The sequence below is a fragment of the Lygodium microphyllum genome, unplaced genomic scaffold (genome assembly GCF_053477565.2).
Source record: "Lygodium microphyllum isolate KBCC unplaced genomic scaffold, Lygodium_microphyllum_v1.1.10 scaffold_213, whole genome shotgun sequence".
NCBI lineage: Eukaryota > Viridiplantae > Streptophyta > Polypodiopsida > Schizaeales > Lygodiaceae > Lygodium > Lygodium microphyllum.
Genome location: NW_028229696.1, coordinates 68,381 through 96,055, shown reverse-complemented (window position 1 = coordinate 96,055; position 27,675 = coordinate 68,381). Strand labels below are relative to the sequence as shown.

The 27,675-nt window shown below is 40.0% G+C and overlaps 1 protein-coding gene across 4 annotated transcripts in view; it reads right to left on the bottom strand.

Moving 5' to 3' along the window:
* Nucleotides 1–27,675, bottom strand: part of LOC148008294 (hexokinase-1-like) — a 62,841-nt gene that overhangs the window by 23,850 nt on the left and 11,316 nt on the right. For 2 of the 4 annotated variants that reach the window (XM_087674342.1, XM_087674343.1), the window contains exons 8-9: nt 17,724–17,805; nt 17,578–17,619 (exon numbers count right to left, since the gene is read on the bottom strand). In XM_087674342.1, coding sequence (XP_087530468.1) covers nt 17,578–17,619; nt 17,724–17,805 — 124 coding nt within the window. Of the gene's footprint in view, nt 1–16,989; nt 17,620–17,723; nt 17,806–27,675 lie in introns of those variants that run through there. The other 2 variants (XM_087674344.1, XM_087674341.1) reach the window with 2 other exon arrangements.

The following is a 27,675-nucleotide window of genomic DNA, read 5'->3' as shown; positions in this document are numbered from 1 at the left end:
TTGATTTGTTGTATCTCTTCATGGTTTATAATTTGATTTGGACACCTATGTATCCACATGCTCTCTAATTCAAAGTCAACCAGGTGTTGTAGCAAGAAACCTATCCCCTTGACCTTGGCTTTCCAACATACATTGGGAAGCAAATATTAGAGTAGCCAACCTAAAAGAGTGGGTGTACTCTCTTGAAATCATTCCATGAGAATTACTTGAGTGGTGCTAACCAGTAGTAACAATGTTAAAAGATCATCAAGAGTGACTATATCTAAAGAGATGATCAACCCTAAAAAGACAGTGATCTTGACCTAATTAACCTACAAGACTCACAAAGACTATGATCTTGACCTAATTAAACCTACAAAACTCACAAAGTAAGAAAAGGAGTATCTAGATTGTATAGTGTGTGAATATAAGAATTGTGGTTGAATGCTTCTTTACATAGGTATCACAATTAGAATGGAAAGTAAATAGCCAATTTGAGCATGAGTATCACAAAGATAATTGCATTGCATTGAGTCATTGTGAAAAAATTAAAAACCTGTTTGTGCATAGTGCACCTGCATACATTGAACAAGTTGATAACATGATTGGTTGCTTGTAAAAGGGATACAAACCACATAAATGAGATAGATCTAAAAAAGGAATCATAGGAGAAAAAGTTAAGTAACACAAAAACCAACCAAGTGAGACTTAACCAAGGAGAGAGAAATAAAGGGAAATTGAGAAATAAAGAGACCAAATATCAATCATAAAAAGTATGCAAGATTGTCCTGTGTCTTGCAGTATAGCACATCAATAGTCTCATTTAGAAGCTTCTCCCGAATGAAATGGCATTGAATCTTGATATGCTTTGTCCTAGCATGAAACACAAGGTTCCAGGCCAAGGTAATGCAATTCTCATTGTTGCACTAAAGAATAGTAGGACGTGTTTGCAGGTAGCCAAGCTCCTCCAATAACCCTGCGAAGCCACACTATCTCACATGTGGTAGAAGACGCCGTCTGATACTCGACCTTAGTCGAAGATAGGGCAATCATGGGATGCTTCTTATTACTACTCCATGAAATAGCACATGCACCCAAGGTAAAGCAATAACTTGTCATGGATCTCCAATGATCTGCATTGCTAGCCCAATTTGAATCACTCCAACCTATAAGTACCAAGCCTGCATCACTTGTACTAGCAGGATAATAGATCCTGAGATTGAGGGTCCCCTTAAGGAATTCCAAAATCCTTTATGCAACCTACTAATGCACCATCTTGGGTTTACTCATGAACCCGGCTATCACATCTACAACATAACATAAGTCAACATGAGTGTTGAGGAGCCATATGAAGGATCCAATCGACTACCTACAATGGGCAGCATCCGCCAAAGGAGAATCAAAATGGGTTGTGGATTTCCAGTTTGGATCCATAGGGGGTCATAATAGACTTGCATCCTACCATCTCATACGTAGTCAAGAGCTCCTGCACATACCACTGTTGGGAGAGAAAGATCCCCCTTGGAGCCTCGTAGATCTCATGACCTAGAAAGAAGTGAAGATGTCCCATATCCATCATCTCAAACTTTTTATAAAGTAATGCCTTTGTCTAATCGATCATCTAGGCATGGTCACTTGTCATAATCAAATCGTCCATATAAAGGACAAACAACACACAACCTCCATCCGAGGTGTGTACATAAAGCTGTGAATTGGCCTTGGAACGCCAATACCCCAATCTTTCTTGGAGGAATGAGTCAATATTCTCCTTCCAAGCATGGGGAGCCTGCTTAAGGCCATAGAGGGCCTTCCTCAACATGTACACCTTATCAACAGAAGAACCGAAGCCAGAGGCTGCTCATCATAGATCTTCTCCTTCAACTCCCCATTCAAGAAGGTAGACTTCATATCCAGCTGTGCTGATAGACTAGCCAACTCCCATGTCTAGCCAAGGCAAAAACTACACAAATAATAGCCATTCGAGCTATAGGTGCAAAAGTATCATGGAAATCAATGCATGGATATTGCGTAAAACCTTTAACAACAAGGTGGGTCTTGTGCTTGTCCAGTGTGCCATCATTGCAGTACTTGGTCTTGAAGACCCATTTGACCCCAATTACATTTTTATGAGAAGGTTTAGGCACAACATACCAAGTGTCATTCCTCGCAATTGACTCCAACTTTTGCTCCATCACTTTCCACCAATGATCATGCTGTAAGGCCTCCTTCACAAAGGTAGGCTCCCTATTCTACATGACACGAGTCATTGAATAGTAATTAGTGTACACAAGCTTGGTGAAATGTGCATGGTTCCTTTGAGAATGCCGCAGGTCATCCTACGGCCTGCCACTCCTCATGGACCCCCCCAATCCTTGCATCATGAAGAGTGTCACATGCCCAACACGAGGAGGCTGGATTGCTCCTCATCACTCTCCATCTACTAAAGGCTCTGGAATGTCCATTGACTAATGGGGCTCAATCAGAGAGTCCAGTGGCGGAGAAATAAGATCCTCACTTGACGAAGAATCCTCAAGAGGCAAGGCTCTAGAGGTACATGTGCTGACACCCAACTATCTCCTAGATCTCCAAGAATGGGGTGTTCTTCATCCCCATCTAAAGCTAGAACTTCCACAAACTGAACATCACGACTCATGTAGACATCCCACTTAACGGGATCATACAATCCGTAACCCTAGGACTGCAAGCTATAGCCCACAAACACTAGTCTTCTAGAAGCCGTTTCAAATTTGTCATGCTATGTTTTGGGGATGTGAACATATGCATCACACCCAAAAACCTTGAAATAAGAAACATTTGGCTTAGATTCAAACTATGCCTCATAAGGTGTCATACCAACAACAACAGAAGTAGGAGTTCGATTAAGGATGTGGACTACAATAGCCACAGCCTTAGCCCATAGACATTGAGGTGTCTATCTATGCTCCATCATGGTATGGGCCATCTCAATCACACTACGATTATTCTACTCCAATATGCCATTCTCTTGAGGGGTGTTTTGTGTTGGCAAACTCTCGATGGATACCATGATCTACAAAAAGATGAGCAAGCTCATTAGAAATAAATTCTCCGCCCTTATCTAATCATAAGGTCTTCCATTTTTGGCCCAATTGATTCTTCTCAAAGAGTAACCAATTCATGAAGTTGGAGAAAGCTTCCGACTTCAGCTTCAAAAAATAAGCCCATGTCATCCTGCTATAATCATCCATAATGAGCATGAAATACAAGCTCCCTTTAAGGGACCCCATCTATATCAGTCCATAAAGATCCATAGAAATACGCTCCAAGGGTGCTAAAAAGACCGCCTCAAAGCCTTGATGGGAATGACATCATGAGTTTGCTTCCCATGGTGGATGTAAGATACACATGGCTACTAGCTCACCACAATATCTGGCAAACCTCAAATAAGCTATCCCCTAGATGCCTTCTGAAGGTAATCATAGTTGAGGTGGCCAAATTGAGCATGCCATAGCTCGGATTGTGTCTAAGAGGTAAGAAGAAGAGAAGTCAAGGCAGATGAAGACCACAACTTGTAGACTCCATTCTCCTCATAACCTAAAGCAAGGACCTATCTCAATCCAAGATCAAGAATATGAAAGGAATCCACATCAAACTTGACTGAGAGGTCGAGGGCACAAATCTTGTGCACCAAAAGTAGATGGTATCCCAAGGCTAGTACATAAAGCACCTCAGAAGTATGGGCACTATCTTGCCCATCTGGAATAAACTGCATGTTACCCTATCCCTGAATAGGAATAGAAGAATTATCTCCAATGAGAATCTGCCTATGCAAAGGCTGCAAATGAGCAACACTAGCTGTAGAAGGAGTCATGTGCCGAGATAAAACACCATCAACAATCCACTCCTAAGTGTGTGGGGCTGTCAACGCAACATCAAAGGCCTTTGGGGTTGATGTCGCCTTTTCCTTTTCCTTCTTTGATTTGTCCTCCTCCTTCTTTTGGTCGTTTGATTTGTCCTCCTCCTTCTTTTGGTCGTTTCCCTCCTTTTGAGAGGACTGATTGATCAATGCCTCTAATTTAGAAGCATTGGTCCCTTTCAATTGCTCGTCTTGGTCCAAGACCATAGGAACCAACTCCTCCTAACGAAGAGGCTTCATCTGTCGTCTCGAGGTAATCAAGGTGAAATAAAAGCCACTAAAATGAGGCAGTAATTGAGAAAGGAGAGTTATCATGATGTCTTCAAAAGCAATCACCTTCCCTACATTTTGCACTTGCATCTGAAATTGCGTCAACTTGTTGATATGCTCATGCATGGAAGATGACTTGTTGATACTCATGGTCCTCATTTGCACTTCCAAAGAAACTCATTCTGTCATATACCTAATCAAGACCCAACTATATCTCCTGAGCCGCCGTCAAATGCTCTACATGGGAGATCATAGTTGTAGTGCAGGAGAGAAATAAAAATGAGTGGATGAGAGCATTTAGTTTGTCCTAATGTGCGTGAGCCTTTGCCAACTCCAACTTATCACTAGAAGAGAGTTTGGACTTGTCTCTTGATGAAGGATTGTGGATAGCCTTAGTAACAAGCTTCACAAAATTATAAGACTCTAGAATGGCAAGCATCATAACATGCCACATGTAGTAGTTCTCACCATTGAGCTTTTGATATGATGGTGGAAGAGCTGGTAAGACGGGCTCTAGTCCATGATCGCCTGAAACTTTGTCTCGGCCTCGGAAGACATCTTCACCTAAAATGTCTACAAAAAACACAAAAGGCAGTCTCCTTTGATTGTGAAAACACAACCTGCTGGGGCCCTTCTTTGCTGATCCCGCTCTTTCTTCACCTGCCAGAGTTGATGAAAAGGAAAAATTTGCACTCGATGCAAAATGCAACCTTCTTCCTTCTCAAACAACAAAAATCAATATCAACTTCCGCAACGTTGCTCCTTTCTCACCACCCATACTTGCCTTAGCCTTCTTCTGATGGTGGGTAGCCCTCCCGCTTGCCCTCAAATGCTAAGAATGCAGCCTTGTGTTGCATTGAAATCTCCTCTTCAGGTAGGTTCACCCTAGTCCTTTAATGCCTAGATACCATGTTAGAGTGCATGTGCTAAAGCATATGACCAAGACTGAGAAATATAGTGAAAAGAGAGAGAGAGAGAGAGAGAGAGAGAGAGAGAGAGAGAGAGAGAGAGAGAGAGAGAGAAGAACACGAAAACTCTATAATGAAGAATGTTGAATAAGGAAGCAGATATGTACACGAGTGCATAGCACAAGTCTGGATATGTCTCCACCTTGAAGATCTCACGGGCTATGAACCTCAAGGTATGTGCAGCAATCTCCATGATTAGAAATCTAGATCCTGCTATCAAAATGTGTTCGTGTGTGTATTGAAGGTAGCCAATAAATAGCCTGAAAAGAAATGGCAAAAATATGATGTCGATTGCATTTAATGTAGCCAATTGTACTAGCATGATGTTTGACTGTATGGACAACCTGTTCGACTACACAAAATGGCTAAATGGTAGGATACATGCAACCTATCCTAGCATTGCCACATGGCATACTTGCAATAAATGCGATTGACTGTATAGAACTGCCACATGTCTCCCATATCACACACAATTGATGAAACTGCTCTCATATGCTTGACTAACAAGAAATGCATATATACTTAACCTATCTCTAAAGAATGCTTGTCCACGGAATGACAATCTCTAACATTTCATCCCCCATATACATTGGATCAAAGGGCAACAAGTTGCCTAAGGTGCTTGACCAAGAACCAAGTAGCAATGTGGTAAGCAATGGAGACAAAGTGTTAGAGGGGGTATAAGCATGAAGGGTTGGATGCCAATTTGTTTGCCGCCACACTAATCTCAACATCAATATCCCTACCACACTTGGACAGCTATTGCTGGGAAGCACTAGAGGAATGGAAAGAAGGACCAGTGCAACCAAAAATAGGAGTCATACAAGGACATGATGCCAAAACGCATGTATCAATCCTAACCTTAAACCCTATGTTAGGAATTTTTCAAGTCAATAACTTCTAGGAAGGAACATAAATGTATGCAATCCTCCCAATCGTAGCACTTGACGACACAACTAGAAAAGGAATAGTTGACACTAGGATAGGAGCTAGTCCTTAACCACGTGGTTTTGCAAGCTTAGGGAGTCCCACTTGTAGAAACTAGTTACTTTAATGTCACATTAGCCAATGGAATGAAAGTTAGACCTTTTGAGCTATTGAGAAGGACTGGCAAATTAAGATTAGAAGTATCCAATTCTTAGAAAACTTTATGATATCTTGCTAGATAGACCATGGATGAGAAATGCACATGCAATTGAGTGGGGAAATGGCATGATGTTGTTTGGCAATCCCATGGAGGTAGTTCAAATCATGATGGACACGGAAAGACCTTGCTCATTGACCTAGATGTCATCTCACCTACTCATGAAGTACATTCTTTGTCATAATGATGAGAAAGATTGGATGCACATCCTTGTAGCCATCAACTTGTCCTTCTCAAAAAAGGAGGATGACTATAAATGAGCAACTAATAGGGTGAGCAATGAAGAAAACCATGATAGGGCAATAAACACCTTCAATAATGCCCTATCCTTAGTTGCAATGTGCATGATGGTAAGAAGTGCAAACTCCTCACTTAACCTATCAAGTGTCTACCAACAAACTAGAGCTTATGAAAATCCTAGAGTTTTTGAAGAGAGAATTGTGTAACTATCCTAGCACAAATTTGAAACCTCTCGAAGAACTCTTGGATGCTTGAAACTGGAAGTAGACCAAGGTGCACAAACTAAATCTTGTTTATAATCGAGCACTCCTAGATGAGAGTGATACTCTAGACCATAATGGGCTATCTAACGATAAATCTTTCAATGAAGCAAATATAAGAAGTTCTTACATTGATTACAATTTCGGGAGAGAAACGTTAGGCAATGATCTCAAAACAATTAACTATGACATTGATGGGTATACAATAGAGCAAAGTCTTGCCGACTCTAAACCTAGAAAATCACCTACCTTGCTCGTTGATGGAATAGCCAAGATGACTTGGCACAAGTACCTTGAGGTACTAGACTATGAATGAGTAGGCCTAAGCCAAGTGGAACTAGTTACATTGTATGATGTTAGACTCGAATTCAGACTATGATCACTAGCTAAAAATTGAAAAGCGCTCATCCAATGAAGGATGGAACTACAACTCCAAGTTAGAAATTAGCTCTAAAAATGATCTAGAAATCCCATTACCACCTGGGACTTGACACACCAAACACGACCTTCAAGTCCACCTATGGTGCAAAAAGTTGAAGGAGAAAAACAAAAAAGACAACCAAGGATTTGGAAGTTGAGAGGCACAAAGCACCTCAGGATCTCCTCAAATGTTTCACAAAATTCAAGAAAGGAGATTGGATTGTGGTATTGCTAGGAGCAAAGCGTAAAAGATAGGCTACTGAGTTAATTGAAGGACCACCAAAGTAAAGGAAGTCAATGCAGTTGGCAAGGGAGAAAAGCCTCGATCCATGTTCATATAGCTAACAACCTAATCAAGGATGAAAAGACCAATCTAATAAACTTCTTAAAAGAGTTCAAGGATGTATTCACTTGGTCTATGAAAGAACTTAAGGGATTGACCCTAGCATTATTACCCTTAATATCCCCATGATGCCAGATGTGATGCCAGATGTGATACCAATGAAAAGACCAATCTAATAAACTTCTTAAAAGAGTTCAAGGATGTATTCACTTGGTCTATGAAAGAACTTAAAGGGATTGACCCTAGCATTATTACCCATAATATCCCCATGATGCCAGATGTGATACCAATGAAACAATGACCATACGTGATGAATACAAAACATGCACATGATATCAAGGAAGAGATAGATAAGCTTCTAAATGGGGGATTCATCTATGAGATTGAGCACACGGACTAGATCTAGTCAATTATCATTATATTGAACAAAAATGTAAAGATCATAGTGTACTTAACTATAAAAAGGTGAATACAATTACAAAGTGACAACCATTCATTGTTGTATATAGAGCATATGCTAGAGAGGGTCACATGAAAGGAGGCTTATAGCATCCTCAATGGATTCTCAAGCTATAATCAAGTACAAGTTCATTTGAATGACATGTATAAGACATCCTTCACCATTGAGTGGAGAGTGTTTACATATATAATCATGCCTTTTGGTTTGACTAATGCGCCCACCACCTTTCAACAACTCATGTGTGCCATCCTCAAGCACATGCTTAAAACATGATTGAAGTGTTCATGGATCATATTTATATACACACTAAATGAGAAGAGCATCTACATAAACTCAAAGTAGTCTTTTGAATGTTGTTGATATATAGTCTCTTATTGAACCCCTTGAAATACTAGGTCTGGGTAAAGCATGATTGTATCTTATGACATATAGTATCCAAAAATGGCATTGCCACTAGCTACTCAAAAAGCAGGGTGATTGTTGGCCTACTACCACCATTACATTACAAGGGAGTTCACAACTTTCTGGGCCACACTGAATATTATAAATGATTTTTGTGGAGCTATGCATTGATTACATGATCCTTATACAAGTTGTTGATTGTTTTTTAGTGGACCAAAGGATGCCAATGTGTCTATGAGGTATGAAAAAGGCTCTAACAATAGCTCCAATTCTATGAGCCCCAAACCAGAACATAACCTTCAATGTACATATTGATGCCTCGAAGTTTGTTGTGGGAGTAACACTATGCCAACCTAGAGAATGTAATTTGGACTATCCAGTGAGCTTTACTAGTTGACAACTCATGGACATAGAAATTAACTACTCCACTTCAGAGAGAGATGGTTTCGCAATGGCATTGGCAGTGAAAAAGCTTTGTCTCACTATTTACTAGCGATGTCATTTATGTTCTTCATTGATCATTAAGCTTTTCTTTACTCAATAAATCAACCTTGTACAACTAAACATATATCTTAATGGTTATTACTTTAGCTTGAATATTACTTCTCCATAGTTGTGAGGAAAGGAAAACAATACTACATGGATGATTGCTTGTCTTGAGTATCTAATGGAGAACCCATAGAAAATGACATTGTGGATAATCTTTATGATATGCACTTATTTAAAATATGCCAAGAGGAAGATCTATATGAAGGATATGTTATTCCATATTGGGCCAATGATATTATAGAGTCGCCTTATTCTCACCCAATCACCTAATCGAGAAAACTAATATTCGTTGTGATATTCTCAAAGCACAACCCTACTAGCTGATTAATATACAATTATATTGACTATGCCAAGACAACTTGCTGAGAAGGTGCATCTATAAGTATGAGATGCACATCCTGACAAAGGCACATGTAGGAATCACAAGAGGACACTTTGATAGAGACTTAATTGCACAGGAAATATTGCAATCTTAGTTATGTTGGCCCACTCTCTTTCGTGATCCAACAAAATTTATAAAACATTGCAATGAATGGCAGCATATGAAAGTACATATGTGAAAAGATAAGATGAAACTCACTCTAGTCATAGCTCACTAACATTTTTAGAAATAGGGGATTGATTTCGTCAGAGCTATAAGTCCTATAGCATAGTACTCACAACTAAATATATCATTGTTATGATCTAGTGCTTGACAAAATGGATTGAGTTAAGAGCCATTCATACGAATGATGCTAGGATAATGGTGAAGTTCTTGTGGGAGTAGGTAATCTCTAGATTTGGTTATCCCCTCAAGATTATGAGTGACCAGTGCTCGCACTTTATCAAATAAAGTGATTGCATATTTATTGCATAAATTCATGGTCATTCATTGAAAGTCATGTCTCTACTACCCTCAAGCAAATGGTCAAGTGGAAGCAAGAACAAAATCTTAATCAATGTGTTGACCAAAACAATTTCAGCCTCTTAAAACTATTGGGCAACAAGCTTACAGAAGCCCTATAGGCATATTGAAGGGCCTACGAGATATTAATTGGCCAAAGCTTTTTTTAATTTGACATATGCAACATATGCCATAATACCAATTGCAATTTTTGTTCCAAGCTTGAGAGTAGTTGTGCAAGAATGATGGGATGGTAGAGCAGCCTAGACCAATACCTTGATACAACTCAAATGATTGTAAAAAACAAGGCCATTGGAAACTCATGCCCTAATTTACAAAAAGGCTAGATGAAAAGCCTAGTTTGACAAGCACATCAAACAATGAGACTTCAAGAAGGGCAACCTAATACTGCTCTACTCCATTAAAGGCTAGAAATAGAATATGAAATTTGGAGGTCTTGACCCTTTGTGTGTGCCAAATTAGCAGAACTAGTAATAGTAGTATCTGCCACCTATTACACAAGCCACCAATGTTATTGCCTAATGACTGTTGTACATGCTATGAAAATCATAGAGCTTGATCCCAAACATGAGGAAATTGTTCTATCAACCTATCTTAAGGTCAAATTGACGACTAAGAAAGAGCATATAATTGATGCTCTAATTGATGAAGGATCTAATTACAAAATCATGACCTACAATAATTGGACGGATATTAGGTGACCTCAATTGATCCGTGCCACCACTAAAGTCAACCCATATGGGAGACACACCTTAGACTCTATTAGGAAAATACAAGTGATGTTAACCATCAAGATTAAAAGCCTTCCTGCTATTTTTTACATGCTACCTAATGCGGAAGATGTTGGGAAAGAGTCCTTGTTAGATTAACCATTCAAATGAGAGGCCAAGTGCATGGTTGATCATGATACTCAAAACATTCACCTTGTACTACCTAATGTGAAGATCATCGCACATTTCAGCAAGGGTACACTTGTTTCCTTGAAGTAGGTACCCCCACTAGCATCTTCACTAGAGATAGAACCCCCACAAAAAAGGGTAAAACTTTGCTTCACAACAAGCTACTTCAAGCACAAGTAGACCACCATGAACCAATAAGCATTGCAATAAACCAAATAAGACCCATCAAAAGTGGATTCCCAAAGCTAAATGCAAGTCCACATGGGTGAAACCCTCAAGTTAAATAGCAAAAATTTTCCTTATCATCAGTCGAGTTGAAAACTCCAACATCGAGGCCATACCCAAATCAGATGGGCCCTAAAGGCATTGGTACAAGCACATGGTTATTATGGAGATAATTCATGAATATGGCTATCAATATCATCATAGCCACTAGACCCCTCAAAGATTGTATTCATGCCATCACTGAGATGACTCATATAAATTGCAATGCCAACTTTTATTAAAATTGTAAAATGTCAAAGAAATAAGCAACATGACACTAGGCGTTGGCCGCCAAGTTGATATACAAGAAGAAAATACCTACTATAATACCTAATCTCATTACCCCAAATGTAGTAGGCATTGTGCGAGAATACTCATCAAAACTACAAACCACAAACCCAAGCTTAGAGCTTCACCAAAACCCTAGAGGACATCCCGAACCCTACTATGAGGATCCAAGCATAGCTAATAAATGTACTTTTTTCTAATACCAAGTAAAACTCCACAATGAGCAAAATCCAAGGTGGGAATGCTTGGAAAGCTTAGTAACAAGAAATGTAGAGAAACTTCAAGGCATATGTCAAGGAAACCATCCACCAACAACAGCCATGACCATGAGTGCAAGAATGTAGGGCCCTAAAGAATTTGGACCCACATCAATGGTAGATAAGAGTGCAGAAAGGAAAAAGGCCACAAAGAAAGCTACATTAATGGGACTTGGGGGCATTCTAGATGACAACTATAGAGGAAGCTTCAAAGACTCATAGGCAAGAAAGGCACTAGCATCACAAAAACCCCCTAGTGTGTGAATATAAGAAGTGTCATCAATGTTAGAAGGGACATTAGCACAAGAGTCTACGGAAGATCTAGGGAAGGAGGAGGTAAGAAAATTTCAAGAGGAGGCAAAAGAGGCAGGAAGCCTCACAAAAACTCAAGGAAAGCTTAAAGCATGGCAAAGGGCTAGCAAAAAACATTAAGCCAAACTTCCAAGTGAATCCCAACTAGGGAAAAGGAAGCGGACCAACCAGTATACACAACAACAAAAGCCCCATAGTTACAAGTGCAAGAATGACTACTGGATGAGATAAGGGAAAAAATTCAAGCTACACAAAGTGTTGGAATTGAAACCCTATAACAACAATAGATGGCACAACCAAAGTAGTCAAGGTCAACAACCTCTAATGAGGAGGAAGAAGATCATCATTCAACTAGCAACAATAAATGGGAAGGTTGCATCTAAAGAGAAGAAGATTGTGGAAAATTTTGAGAAGGAATCTCGAAGGGAGGAGGAGAAATGGAAGTAGAGGTAATAAAAGGAAGAGAAGGAGCTCAGACAAAAAGAAGCAAAATATTTAGCCCTAGCCATTAAGAGATTAGTAGAGCAACCCCCAAGGGCCAAAGAATTAGCACTCAGGGATCCTAATCTTGGAATCTTAACAAAAGTAGGGGACAATCAAGGAGCATGCCCCAGTACAATAGGAATCTCATAGCATCCACTAGTATAATGGGCAAGGATAAGGCACTGTTAGAAGCTCCACCATTGCCAATTATGACCATCATGCCCTCCATCCCAGTGGTCATAATAAGACAACTCTAAAAGCATGTTGGAAGATAGGGTATATGAATTGGAATCACAAATTGCAGCTCGATCACAAGTGAGATTAAAAGAGATTAGAGTCTCGCATGTACTAAAAGGCCAGTGATATTAGATCTAGAGTTCGAACAAAGAGTACCTAAGGTATTGAGAATTAAAGATTCATGGACCTCAATACCTCTACTCACACAAAACCTATTTGAAATTTGAGGATTTGAAAGAACTAGAGGATCAAAGGGACCAATTTGATGAGGAAAGAAAGGCTGCACTAGTTGTAGATGAGAGGGAAAAACAGATCCATGTAGCATACTAGTAGAAAGCAATTAGAGAAACTTTCAACTTGAATAAGGAATTGACAACTTTTAAGACTAGAAAAGGCACAAGAAGACTACATTTGGAACTGCAAGAGCAATGCAAAGCGGAGAGAGAAAATAGAGCGCAACTAGAAAGCAAATATGTAAATGCCATTAGGGACAAAGCTTCATTGGAAGGGGAAACCATGTGGCTTTATAAATGCAACAAAGGGTAGAGTTGAGTCAAGCTTGGAAAGAGGAGTACTCAATATTTGAAGTCATAACAAAGTTGTAGAACACGGGATTAGAATAGGTATAGTAAAAAATGGACCAATGGGAAGAGAAGAATGCAACTCCAATGCTCAACTTGGCTGTGAGATTGTCTCAATCAAAGTGTGAGCAAAACTTGGAAAATAAGGGTCTAGAGTAGTGGAAGATATTATGCAAACAAATTTGACAACAAAGTTTTGCCAACGCCCTACTTGAAGTGAAAAAATAAAGTGAATGGGATATAATTGAGAATCTTAAAAGAAACCTACAACTCACCGGGAAAGCACTTAAATAGAGCTTGGAAATGAGTATATCCCAACTAGAGTACATGATGACAAAGGAGGATTATGCGATATTATTAAGGGAGGCTATCTTAGTAACTAACCAGTCCATTGCAGCCATGGGAGAACTATTATCCTCACCTCCATTGCTTGAGGTAGGAGAATGGAACCTAAGGGATGCTATATTGTCAAAATCATAAGAACCTAAATATATGGAAGAAACCACCTCCTTGGAAGTAATTATAGAAGCCAAGCAAAAAAGAGAGGAAATAGCGGACGAAGATCATTGTGTCACCCCAGTGAGTGCCAAGGGTGCCTTTTTTGCAATGGCAAGAATAGTGGACGAAGATCGTTGCATCGCCCCAGTGAGTGCCAAGGGTGCCTTTTTTGCAATGGCAAGAACCCAATGTTATCAGTTGGGGCAGTGAGATCTCTGTGTTGGAATAGTGGGAGATCCAAGTTTTTCCTATGCAATTTATCTTCTATTTTCCAAAGGGACTCAAGAAGGTACTGCCTCTTAGGGCAATATAAGAAATAATTAGAGTTGGCACATGGCTAGGAAAAGAGTGGCTAGAGCTTAAGTTCCTAGATTATCGCAACAGGAGCCAGCTAATTGCTAGCATGACAAATATTTCAAGTGCATAGGACAAACGAGGCTATAAATCTCGACCAAAATGGAGAAGAAACCTTATAGATATCACATGGAGGTTTGAGCCACTTTTTTGCAACATACTTCCCCTTAAAAACTACAAGGGCATGAGATTGATTACAATCATGAAAAACATGGGAGATATGACTTCCCCCTTATCTTCAACATCAATGCTCATAGAGAGGACGACAACCTTAAGTCCTGAGAGAAAGATTTGGTACCCTCCAAGCAGGTCGTCTCAGATTTTTCACATTGCCCCAACCCAACTTTTGTCACTACATGCAACTACTTGCAATTGCTCCTCACATTGTTGAACCAAAAGAAGGTAGTAGAGGAAGAGGGCCTGCATGCGCTCTTCTTTGATGTAAACACAAGAATTGATAGATATATGATGGCAAGTCTACTTCATGCAACAATGCTACTAGCTTACTATCTCAAGTGGAGGACATGATGCTAGTAGGTTCACAAATTATAGTCATTCCTTTCTTCTGACATCACTAGTAGCAAGGCTAGCTCAAAAAATATACATCATGAGCAAATCCTATATGGAAAAGTCATCGAAGTCGCTCCCTCTAAGAACACAAGAGAAGAGAAAATAATATCATTTTTAAGAGGAGAAAAAAAAAGGGAATAAAACATAGTAGAAGTCCTAATGTAGAACATGTGCACCAACGATCACATCACCTAAGGCCCTCAAGTTGGGTAGCCACCAAGCTTCATTCTCATGCCCTAGCCATCCCCCCATAGCACAACCTCAGGGCTCATCAAGGGCAAGACACCTTGAGGTCACTTGGTAGACCTATCACCCTGAGTGATGCACTACACCTCCCTTCACATTAGCTAGGTTCTCAAGTGTGGGACAACACTCCACGCTTGCTTGGAGTTCGTCAACCCTAATCTTAGTTGGATTTGTACAAACCTTCGTAGCACAATAAGGTTAAAACACCCCCTAGGGGAGTGCACATTTTTCAATTGCAAGTTCATGACATAAAGATGACTAAAAGACTCCCAACGACACGAGTGGCCCTTGCAACTCTACTTCCTTCCTCCTCTAAGCCTATGAGCTATGAAGATCAACCCTTATAGTGAGTGTGTGTGTGGGAGAAAGACTAAGTGGCCAATGTTGTTTGAAGCTTTTTTTCCTATTATTATTATTCTTCTTCATAGAGTAAGCTTGGAGCAATCAAAGCTATGGAGATGAAGCGTCCTTGAGGAGGCATCGCTTGAGTCTTGGAGCCATCGACAAACCTCTACGGATAGACTACAACAATAAAATGGATCCATTGACAAACCTTTGCGAAGAGACTACAAGTGGATCCATCAATAAACCTTTGCGGATAGACTATAACAATAAGGCAAATTGATGAGTTCAATATACTATTCATGAGAGCACTTAATGCTTATGTAAGAGAGAACCATAGCTGCATCAATCAAATCACATAAAATAATAAGCATTCCATCAAGTCCGACATAGAGCTTGAGAAAGCCGTGACATCAAATGGGTATAGGTACTCCTATGCTAAGGTGACTTGGTAGACTATTGTCCAACGTCACTTGGAGCAAGGTCTAGGGATCATTGATCCAAAGTATAGAGTCACGCCTTGTTGGGCAAGCTAGTGATCTGAGAGCCCACTCCAAGAAGTCAAACTTGGAAAGTCCTTTCCCAAGAAGGCTTCTAGCAATGCAAACCCCGCTTATGCGGAAGTGGAGATGCATTTCCACTACAATACTAACGACCTTACTCAAATCATCTTTCCTTCGTAGTCTACTACTAAGAGTCTAGCAAAGATTGCATAAGGCCCTAAAGCAATAGGCCCTTGTATGCTAAAAATTTTCACAAATAACAAATCATCTAGAACCCACATATTTGAGATCATGATAGAATCCAAATCGAGTGCACTCACATCTAGCCGACTAGCCGAGAGGTTGGCCCTACTCATCCTTTTAGGGTATGGAGAGAGATATACACGGATACCAAGCTAGAGATTCTACAAGAAGCAATAGGATGCCAAAGAGGGGCAAAGGCAAGGTGAGAAATTGTTGATAGAACAATCCCCCAGGATTGGCTAGTTCCCCCTCCCCCCCCCCCCTCCCCCTTTAGCCCCAAATGGTCCCAAAATTTAACAAAAGCCTCCCTTATTATTTTGCGGTATATAGACCGCTCTTGTACAAAGGTACATACACATACTACGACCTACATACCTAGTAAGTGCTATGCAACTCGCATATAGCATTGTGCATGTATTTATATGTGCACGCTTCTTAGGGTTGTGTAAGTATTGGTGATAAACAAGGAGGGAGGACTGAGGGTCAACAATGGGCTTTTTTGAGTGATATAATTAGCCACACCTTTTTTCCAAAAAAGAAGAAAGCAAGCATGAACTAATGCATTCATTTTTTGAACATTAGTCACTATTTCTAAGCTTAATAAGTTAATGGACTGTCTTACAATCTTAGACTAAGCAATAAGCTATGATGGTCTATACGTTGGATTGTTTTCATGTCTTACTAAAAAGTTGAACTGTTTCATAATATATAAATGCGTATGTATAACAACAGGGAAAAAGGATAAGAGAGAACCAAAAAAGACTTGTTTTTAAAGCATTATACATCAAACAGAAACCAGCTCCTGTAAATTTAAAAGTTAATAAAAAGTGGAAAGAAACAAAAGGGAGTTTCCCCCTCCCCCGTCCCCACAACACCACAACAAAAAAAAAAAACTTCAGTTGCATTATCTATAACTATGTATTCACAATAACAATGGAGGCCAAAATGAAACTGGAATGACAGTAAATGCCTATGGCCATGTAAGGGACAACACACGCGCGCACGCACCCACACACACACACAGGGATAGAAGTGAGGACAAAATTATTTAGTGAATCATCTAGTGAACAATCAGGGGTTGATTTCCAAAATCTCCTGATCTTTTTTTGTTGTAAGATGCTAAGATAAAGGGCTGGAAAAGAGCTAGCTCCTTATTACATCTTGTTATGGCAGTAGTGCCTGCCATAATCGAATTGCATCCAGTGGTAACCACCACTTAAACATAAGACTATAAAGCTCATGGTACAGTTTTCCATTTGCTGTGTGGAGAAAATTTAACTCAAGTGAACTGTACAAGGGCTTCTGCCGAATTGCACTACTTGACCTAAACCCCCTACTTCATGCATCAGGGATTAAGATATTGTGAATGAGATGCAGCGAGGAGGGCTGCTCCAATTCCAGAACCATCTTTCGAAAGCTCAACAGCAACATTGGCAGCCATCTCCTCTCCTAAAATATCTGCAACTGCTGCATGCATATACTTTCTGAACTTAGGGTAGTGCTCATAGAGTCCTCCATCCATAGCTACCACAGTTCGCTTGCCCTTATTACTGTCATTTTTCGTCCTGGCAACAGTTGTACTACCATCTCTTCCTATTTTCTTTAGTATACCTACAACCCCTGCAGCTGCTAATCTAGCCCCGCGCTCGGAGACAAGGTCACATACCTTCATGACAATTTTTCGAACTTTGAGGGGCACATTGTTGATCTGGGGCAAAAGTTTAAAAGAAACTACAACTAGATCAGAAATGCAAAAAAGAAGGTCCAAAAAACCACTAGCATTTAAGCAGGAAGGTTGTGACATTTCCTTACCCCCATCACATCTTTAAGAATTTTGGCGAGTTCACGCAAATCAGACGAGTCATCTTGATGCATGGCTGACATATCAGGAGTCCTGCTCATAAATTTAAAAACAACTACAGTGAGTACATTATTTAAGTTCAGTTGGAGCATCTGAAAAAGAATTCTCTCCTTTGCAAATACTACCTGCCTGGACATATTAATAACAACGTCAACCACATTATCCTTTTCAAGTTTACAAGTATGAAGAATAGTGCTCATAGCTGTACATGGCAATAGATCTTGAAAGGATTTTCAAAGCCCCTAACATTTTTGGATTCTACACCAAGAAGTGACGAGAAAGTTTATGTACATACTGAACCATAAGACAATGACAGTCAATAAGACAAGTCCCTCCCCCCCCCAAACCAAAGCCCCAAACGGTCCCAAAATTCAACAAAACCCTCCCTTACTATTTTGCGGTAATGTCTATATACGCTCCTGTACAAAAGTACATATACTACGACTTACATACCTAGTAAGTGCTATGCAACTTGCATATAGCATTGTGAATGTATGTATATGTGCACACTTCTTATGGTGAAATCAAAACAACTGGGCAGGGTTGTGTCAGTATTGGTGATAAACAAGGAGGGAGGACTGAGGATCAACAATGGGCTGTTTTGAGTGATATAATTAGCCACACCTTTTTTCAGAAAAAAGAGAGAAAGAAAGCATGAAGTAAGGCATTCATTTTCTGAACATTAGTTAAGCATTATTCAATAACTTAAGCTACGATGTTTACGAACTATTTCTACACTCAACAATAAGTTAATGGATTGTCTTACAATCTTAGACTTAGCAATAAGCTATGATTAAGTGACATTTATCATGGCAGCTCATGGACAGAATGATGTCTTTACTTATGTTTCGAAAGAGGATAGATTGGATGGCAACAACTATTCTCTGTGGTCCTTTATGATGAAAAATGTGCTTGTTGCAAAAGGTCTTGGGGATTATGTCAATGGGAAAGAAGTACATCCTACAATCCCTCCACAAGCAGGAGGTCGTGGACAAAGGCAAGAGGGTGCAACAACCTCTCAACAAGTAGCAGGATGTGGACAAAGGCAAGAAGTTGCCACATAGCCACTACCCAAAGAACAACTGCTCAGAAGGCTTGGGACACTAGGGATTGTTGCTGACGAACAAGATGAGGGATAGCAACTCAGCTTGGAAGAGGATGCACGACATTAGAGAGAGAGTGTGTGTGGTTACTACTCGACACTTAATTGATTGAAAGTGCGATACAAAAAGTACAAACTACAACCCTTAGACTTTGGGGTTGTGTAAGTGACTTAAAGTGCGTTCATACAAAGATGTATGTAATATGCAGTGAGCAACCAAAATGTGTAACATGAATACACAGATGAAGAATAATGTGACTAGGGGAAAAAACCTCTCTTACAAATAGTAAAAAGTGCCCCAATGTCCTACATGCGCATCAACAACACTCCTGTGTGAGCGTAGGTGTGCGAAACCTAACAAAACCCACTGGAGTGATAAGTGATCAGAATACAAGGATCATCAACCAAAGGAGATCAAATTCAAAGCATTGCAAAATGCTTGAAATTTGTCGCAAGGAAAAGCTTTGGTGAAAATGTTTGCCACATTGTTGTTGGTAGGACAGTAGACAAGGCTAATATCCCCTACATGTAGCCTCTCTCTCACAAACTGATAATGTATTTCAATGTGTTTCGTGTATGCATGAAACATTGGGTTCTGTGACACTGCAATGGCACTCTGATTGTCAGTAAACAAAGAAGCAGGCTCCATAATAGATACATCAAGATCAACTAGCAAACATCTCAGTCATCCACATTTAACTATAGTAGTAAAAGCTGCCTTGCATTCAGCTTCACAAGACGATGTAACAACAATAAATTGTTTCTTGCTAAGCCAAGAAATGCAAGAAGAGCCAAGAAAGAAACAATTTCCACTTATAGAGTAACGAGAATCAAAACCTCTAGCCCAATTGGAATCATTATAAGCATATAACTATAGTGCTCCCCCTTAGCATAAAGCAATCCAAGAGTCTTAGTGCCCTGCAAATAATGGAAAACACGCTTCACAGCTTGCCATTGTGACATACGTAGGCTATGCATATATCTGCTCAAGGCTGAAACTCAATACCTGGCCTTGTGTTGCATAAAAAAATAAGGCATCCAACTGTTGGAGCATATGTATGAATGTCAAACGTATCACTATCATCATGCAAAGACAGCTTAAGTCCAGTCTCCATTAGTGTGCTTACTGGCTTGTAATCCTAAAAGCCAAATCTCTCAAGGAGTTTACCAATATATCTGGATTGTGAAATCCAATGCCTCTAGTATCATGAATAAATCGAATGCCCAAATAGTAATGCAAAGGCCCCTTATTCATGAATGCCCAAATAGTAATGCAAAGGCCCCAAATATGACATATCAAAAGTTTGCTACAAATTTTTCCTAAATGCTGAAATTTGGCCAGTATGTGGCTCTGTGAGCAAAAGATCATCCACATAAAGCCAAATGACCAGTAAGGATTCCCCCTCTTTGCATACGCAAAGAGTAGACTTTGATGGAGGCTATTAATGAACCCTTGGCCAAGTAAGAAGGTATCAATTTTGGCATACCAAGCTCATGAAGCTTGCTTCAAACCATACAAGGCCTTTTTTAGCTTACATACCAAGTTTTCAGATCCTACAAAACCCATGGGCTGCTGAACATACACTTATTCTTGAAGTTCCCCATGTAAAAATGCAGTTTTAATGTCAAATTGGTGCACAATCCAACCATAATGGACAGCCAATGCAACCACACACCTGATAGTAGTCATATGGGATGTAGGAGTAAATGTCTCCTCATAATCAATGCCTTCTTTTGCACATTACCTTTTGCCACAAACCTGGCCTTGTACTTATCAATGGATCCATCCGCTTTTTGTTTCAACTTATAGACCCATTTAGTACCAATGGCTTTCTATCCAACACGCAACATAACTAAATCTCATGTTTGATTCTTCATGATAGAATCATATTCAGCTTGTATTGCTTCCATCCAATGCGCACTTTGTTGTGCATCCTTAAAAGAATCAGGCCAACATCATCAAGTGTGTTTGTTGCCATAACAAACTCCATAGCATTAGCATGATCATACAGACATGTTTGTCTTCATGTATGACCAGCAAGAGAAGCATCCAAATGACTGTCTTGAAGAGTTTGCAAGTACCATCTAGGTGTATGTCTAGCCTCTTAATTATGTGCATACTCTCGATGCACCTCATGTTCAACGTCTTGCTGAATATTCAGATCAGCTGTAGGCTGAATTTCTGTATTATTTAATGGAGCAGCTGGCTGAATATTTTGTTCATTTAATGATGCTCCAGCTGTATCATCGAAAGAAATAGGCAGCAGCCCTTCAAACACATCTTTTACAGCCTGGTATGTGTCATAACCAGCAAGAGATAATTCTGATTTTTCATCAAAAATCACATCTCTACAGACAAAAACTCTCTTAAAAACACGATTGTACAATCTGTACCCTTTGCTTTCACTACTCTACCCCACAAATATGTACTTAACAATCTTATTGTCCAACTTTTTCCTCAATACTTTGGGAATATGAGCATATGCAACACATCCAAAAGTATGAAAGTAACCAACTAAAGGTTTACGGTTGTTCCAATCCTCAATAAGCGTTATATTTTTTGACGGCTTAGTAGGGCACCTATTCAAAAATGTGACAAGCACACATAATTGCTTCCATCCAAAATCCATGTGGCAATTTTTTAGCTTTCAGCATTATCTGGCCATCTCCACAAGTGACTGATTCTTCCTTTCTACAACCCCATTGTGCTGTGGAGTATATGTGGCAATATATTGACATACAATGTCTTTTTGCTTCAAAAAATTATTCAACAAGGAAGACATATATTCTCCCCCTCAATCCAATCAGAGAGTCTTAATCTGACAGCCTAATTGATTTTCCACAAGTGCAATAAAAGCCAAGAATGCATCATACACTTGTGACTTTTTAACCAATGAATAAACCCAACAAAAATGTGTAAAGTCATCAATGAAGGTGGTGAAGTAATAACATTCACCTAATGACTTTGTCTACATGGGTCCACATATATCTAAATGCACAATCTCCAACCTAGTCATAGCTTTAAAGGTAGCATCACGAGGAAAAGAAAACCGATGCATTTTTTCCATCTCTCACAAATGTGCTCAAGAGGTCTCTCCAAGAGAGGTAAACCTTCCAACATCTGAGTACACTACACAAGCATCAAACAGCCATATTCACATGCCCTATACAAGCATGCCATAACTTTATCTGTGACATAGCAAAAGTAAGAGTAGATGCCAAATAAGCTGACCGATCAACCGAGTGAGCATCTAACTCATAAAGTCCATGACATAATGTGACAATGAGTACCAAAGTCAAGAATTTATTATCCCTGACCATCCATTTATCATCATCAAAAGTGACTTGCATTCCACATTTTGCTAAAAAAGAGATGGACAACTAATTCTTCTTTATCCTTGGCACATATAAAGCACCCTACAAACAAAGAATAGAGCCATCAATGGCTTTTAAAACAATCTCTCTGACAGGATAAGATACATTGTTGACACATTGCACTAATTTGCCAACAGAAGTTGCAACAACAAAAGCAAACAAATCCATGCATAAGGCACAGAAACAGGAAATGGCTGGAATGGCCCCCGACACACTGAAATGCCATCCCCGGCATGAAATCGTCATTATCTGCGTTTCGAAACTGCGGAATGTTCCCTATCCCAAACGGGATAGGGAATGCCATGTGGCATCCCACTTGCCTCCTACGTGCGCCTCGTTTCATGCCATCTGTTCCCACCTACAACTGCACGCTCCTACACGCTCATCGCTCCTGCCCACTTGCAACTGCATGCCCTGCCTGGGGTCACGCCCTGCCCGTCAACTCCAACCTTCCGCAAGTTCCTTCTTCTCCTCTTCTCTTCTTCCTTGTCCCTTCTCTTCCTTCTTCTCCTTTTCCTTCTCCCTTCTCATCCTTCTTCTCCTCTTCTCTTCTTCCTTCTTCCTTCTCTCCTTTTCCCTTCACTCTTCTAAGTGCCAAGCTGGAGACTCGAGTTCTCACTTCTCTCAAGCCATTTTTATTTCAATTTTCAGCCTAAAATGGCTTTATCTTCCCGCCCCGCTCATCGTGCTAGTGATCGAGGAAGAAGGTACGATGATTGGTCATGGTGGGAAGAAGTAAATGCTGACCGCCCATTGAGTGGTGGAGAATCTCAACTATGGGCTTGGAAGCTTTGCCCATACAAGCGAACTAGTGGAGCAAACAAGGTAATCCGTTGAACCAAGCATTTCTATTTGGACTTTTTATTGATTTTAATTTTTCAAAGTTACTTAAATATTAGAATATGGAATACTAATTGCCACTTGTTCCATTTATGCATAATTAGGTCCGAGCTCATCTTCTACATGAGGCCAACCATTCTTCCACCAACCATTCTTCTACCACATTTTCACCACACGTCATACTTCTTTACCTTTTTCTTCATCATCGATATCTACTACGAGTGGTTGAATTAAGTTGCCTATTTTGGGATGTGTTGAATCTAACCATCCCTTTTCATTCTCCCCATGAGACACAATTACTTGACAGGCTGCAAACAATATATTCTTTCTTTAAATAAAAAAATAAAAAAAGGTTCAATGTGATTCCAACAACTTTTGCACATCTTAGTAGGCCATCGGGCACCTAACGAGCACCTTTTGTCTAATGCCTTGGCCTCTCTAGGATGATCACTTGGACTCCCTTGGGTAAGATAACCATCGCTCTTGTAGTCTTGATAGGCCACTAGGCAACCAACGTGCACTCTTTGTCCAATACCTTGATTGCTTTGGAATGGAACACCTTGAGGTAAAAAATGGGCTTGAGCTTTCCTTACAGTCCCTTTCTAGTTCCAATTTTGGTCATTAGAGAGTGTTGAGCTAAAAATACATTACATATTGATTAGCTCTTTAAAACAGCCCCGAAATATGTAATTTACCAAAAGTTTCATTAAGCAAGGAGTAATCCTAGAGAGTTTCTGTGTCCCACATGTAAAACCCTAATTTGAGAGGATCCTTCTACATCTATAAATAGACTAGCTGCCCACCATTCAGCCCCAGCCTGTTCTACAGATTTTCAGCCATCAACCTTCATCAAATGGCTGTCCAGCACACGCAATTGCTGCCACATCAACATCAGCCTGTCCACTGCTACTTCTCTTGCCCCAAACAACTTGCATTGACAGTTTCCAGCTGCTCCCCTATTGTCAGCACTCTATATGACATCAGCCAGCTGGCATTTTGACAGTGCAAGCATGTTTTACTGCTGTCACCTGTTTTCAGCCTGCAATTTGTAGCTGTGCAGGCTGCTCTACATCAGCACTCTCTCCTCTTGCTGTTGCCTAACCGATTTCAGCCTCAAGTGATCACTTTCCAGCCCTTCCCCAATAGTACATTATTGCACTTACTAGTCTACAACCTCCAAACTAATCCATTTTGGTGACCAGACCGCTGTCATTCACTATTCAGCACTCCTACAGCTCTGATCGGTGGTTACAACACTTGAGATTCGTCTCCGATGGACATCATCACTCACCGCTTTGCCCTTGAGCATCTTGTACACTCTTACATTCATTTACTACATTGATCCATTCACTTCAAAGTCTTCTCCTCCCTCTATTTGTGTTTGTGTTTTTGCATTTTGAGTTTGAGTTTGAGTTTTGAGTTTTGAGTTTTGCGTTTTGCGTTTAGGGTTTGTATTTATTGCATTATGGTCAAAGTTATCATCTATTAGTCATGTTCATACATTTTGTGTTTTCTCAGTGCAAACCCTAGCATATCCCCACACATTTGAGCCCAATTTCACGAAGCATTTGCTTTGACAACTCTCTTAAATGCATTATAGGGAGGATCCACACATCCATAAAAAGAGGCCACCCTTCAACTCAGCCCAACTAATAATTGCAAGTTCTCCATCATCTAGCACCCTCATCCCACTGTTGTCTACACACCTTTGTGGAGAAGTTCGTGGTGCTACCAACTAGTGTCCAGTTCCTAGTGATCAGTCCTCTCAGCCCAAATTGCTATCTTTGCTACTAGAACTTTGCTGCTGGAAACTCCTTCTCAACGTATTTCCACCAACTACCAGCAGTCACCTCCAGACACTTGCATTTGCTGCATAAAGCTCCTTCACAGCCTATTCCTGCAGTCTACAACAGTCGCCTATCTCCCAAGAGCAACCAAAAGGCCGTGTTTTGCAGTCCTAGCTGCCGCCTTTATATTCCTCATTAGTCACAGCCTCCTACCCACTGTCTCCGAGCTGCCACTGCCTTGTTCAGCTTTGGAACTGGTGATCAAATAGAGGTTACCTGCTGTGTTTCACGATCCATTCATGGTAAGATACACTTTCCAGCTCATCTCTTTGCCCTAGTCCTTCAAAGACACTCTTGCATTGTGCATTTACTGCATTGAGCATAGTATTCATTCACGATTGGTTCTTCAATGCTCATTTCTCTAAATTACTCTTCGCCTATGTGTTCTTCCACTATCGTTGAGTATTTTGTCGTACATTTGTGTTTATATTTGGTGTTGGAGTATTTCTTTACTTGATATGCTCTCAAAGCTATTCGACACCACTGTTAGCTCACCTTTGTTAAGAAACGATAGGTTTGTAGGGAGAAACACAGAGCATATAGCAAACACTGTAACAAAGAAAACTCAAAAACACAAAAGAATAAAGAATAATGAACACTACATCATGTTGAATACTGATACAATGGAGCTGAGCTCAAAATGAGCCTTAGGCTATCCGTGTCTCTACGACCGGTACTCCAGTAAGCAAAGCTTGAAGACGATTGCCCTGTCCCGGCTGGTCAAGTGGCAACACCTAGAAGGAATCTACATTGTGAAGGGAGCTAAATGCAGTCCTTTGGGCTGAGGTGTCGATGACAATGAAAAGAGATGCTCTGTTTTGAGGGAGCAAAACGCAATCATTCCAATACTGAGATGTCAGATTAGACACTCAAATATGATGGACAGGAGCAGAGGGAGTAAAACACAGTTTTTAGGGGCTGTCAAAGGAAGAAGATGATGACCAGGAGTCCAAGTGTGCTCCAAATGCTGAAGACCAACAGGACGGCCTCCTATAGAGCAACATGCATTGTAGCTAGTCAAAAAACCAAAATCAGCAAACGCAAGGTCGATTGGTGTAATTGACTGCTGAAAAGCCATTAGGCAGCTGTTGGAACATCAAAATGCAGCTCTAAACAGTCCTACAAACAGGTCATCAGCTTGAGAAGATGGTCGCCACCAATGTGGATGATGTTGGCAGCATGAAGATGAGGTCATATCAGCTAGACAAACAAGTCTGCCTTGAAAACGCAGCCTGAATGGTGATGGAATAGAACACCAGCAGCAGCAGAAAACAGATGAAAATCATCCACGAACTGAGATGTCCTTCGTCTTTGGGTATGGACAACAATGGAGAATGCCAAATAATACAAATAAAGCCTTTTTGGGGCTGTAAATGAATCCAAAATGAGGAATTCATGCAATACAATTATTTGTTAATGCACTTAATGGCTTTGGTTGCTCAATAACCTCTGCCCCGGTCCTTGAGACACAGGTTCGAGGCCCCTTCTATCATTGTTCATCTCTATAGAATCACATCTCCATTGAGCATCTATTGAATTGTGTTTATAATGCATTGTACATTTTCATCTCTCTGTTTGCCCTAGCATTTCTTTACAAAGCACTCGAGACAAAGATAAGGAAACCCAAAGGCTAAAATAATCCTCAAATCTTATATTACAACAATAATAAGAAGAAAGACAAGTATAGGCTTTGAGAGCCCAAGCCATACACTATGCACACTCCCCCAATCCGTGTCCACAAAGCACATCCCTGCCTAATCCAAGACAAGTCCCAATCAATCTTCCATCGATCTCATACAACCACGAATGCTCCAATCCACACTCCTCCGCCCAATCGGTCACACTCATGCCCTCCTACACTCACGACATTGCCAATGGCTCACATTGAGAAGACCTCGATTTCTCTAGATCAAATCTTGCTAAGAAGGAGAAAACTCAATGTTGATGATAAAGATATTGATTCCTCAACTAAGGACCAAGGGTTGCTTTAAATAGCCTGAAATTCTTGAAATAAATTACAATGTAATCTAAACTTTTAAAAAAGGCCCATTCACCACACTAACTCGTAGGCTTGAGGGTGAGGCTGTTTGGCTCAATGGTAGAAGTTAAGGTTGACATTCATCTCATTATGTTTCTTTCTATGCTTGTATCACATAAAAGGTGTAAGTGCCCAATACAACGTACTCTGCTTAACACACAATTTTGGTGACTAAACATTAGAGAAGATGGAAGGAACAAATAATTTGAGCTGAATATGACAAACTGTTCAGAAGTAATTACAACATACACACATTAAAAAGAGTGAAGAGGAAAATGGTTGTGATGAACTTTTATAGCTACCTTCAGCTACTATATGTGAGTTTACAGCAAGGAAAGTTGATGCAAAATGAGAAGAAATAAGCTATTTTTATAGAAGAAAGGTAGACTTCATGCAAAGAGTGAAAATAGAGTAGCACAAAACAAGTGCCTAGTCACATGTGTGTCCTTGTCTCTTTTTTATGGATTGTCTTTTTTGGCTAAAGATTTTCAAGAGTATAAACAATAAATTTTAGTAAAATTTATGACAAAATAGACTTTTAATTTTTAGAATGTCATCCCTAATTTTTAGGATTAGTACTTTTAGGCCAATCCAACGCTCCTTTCAGGAACCTAACATTTGAAAACCTCTAAAATTTAGGGACCCTCCTAATATGGGTATCATATGAAAGCGGTTTCTGTGCACATTACAAAACAGTACTA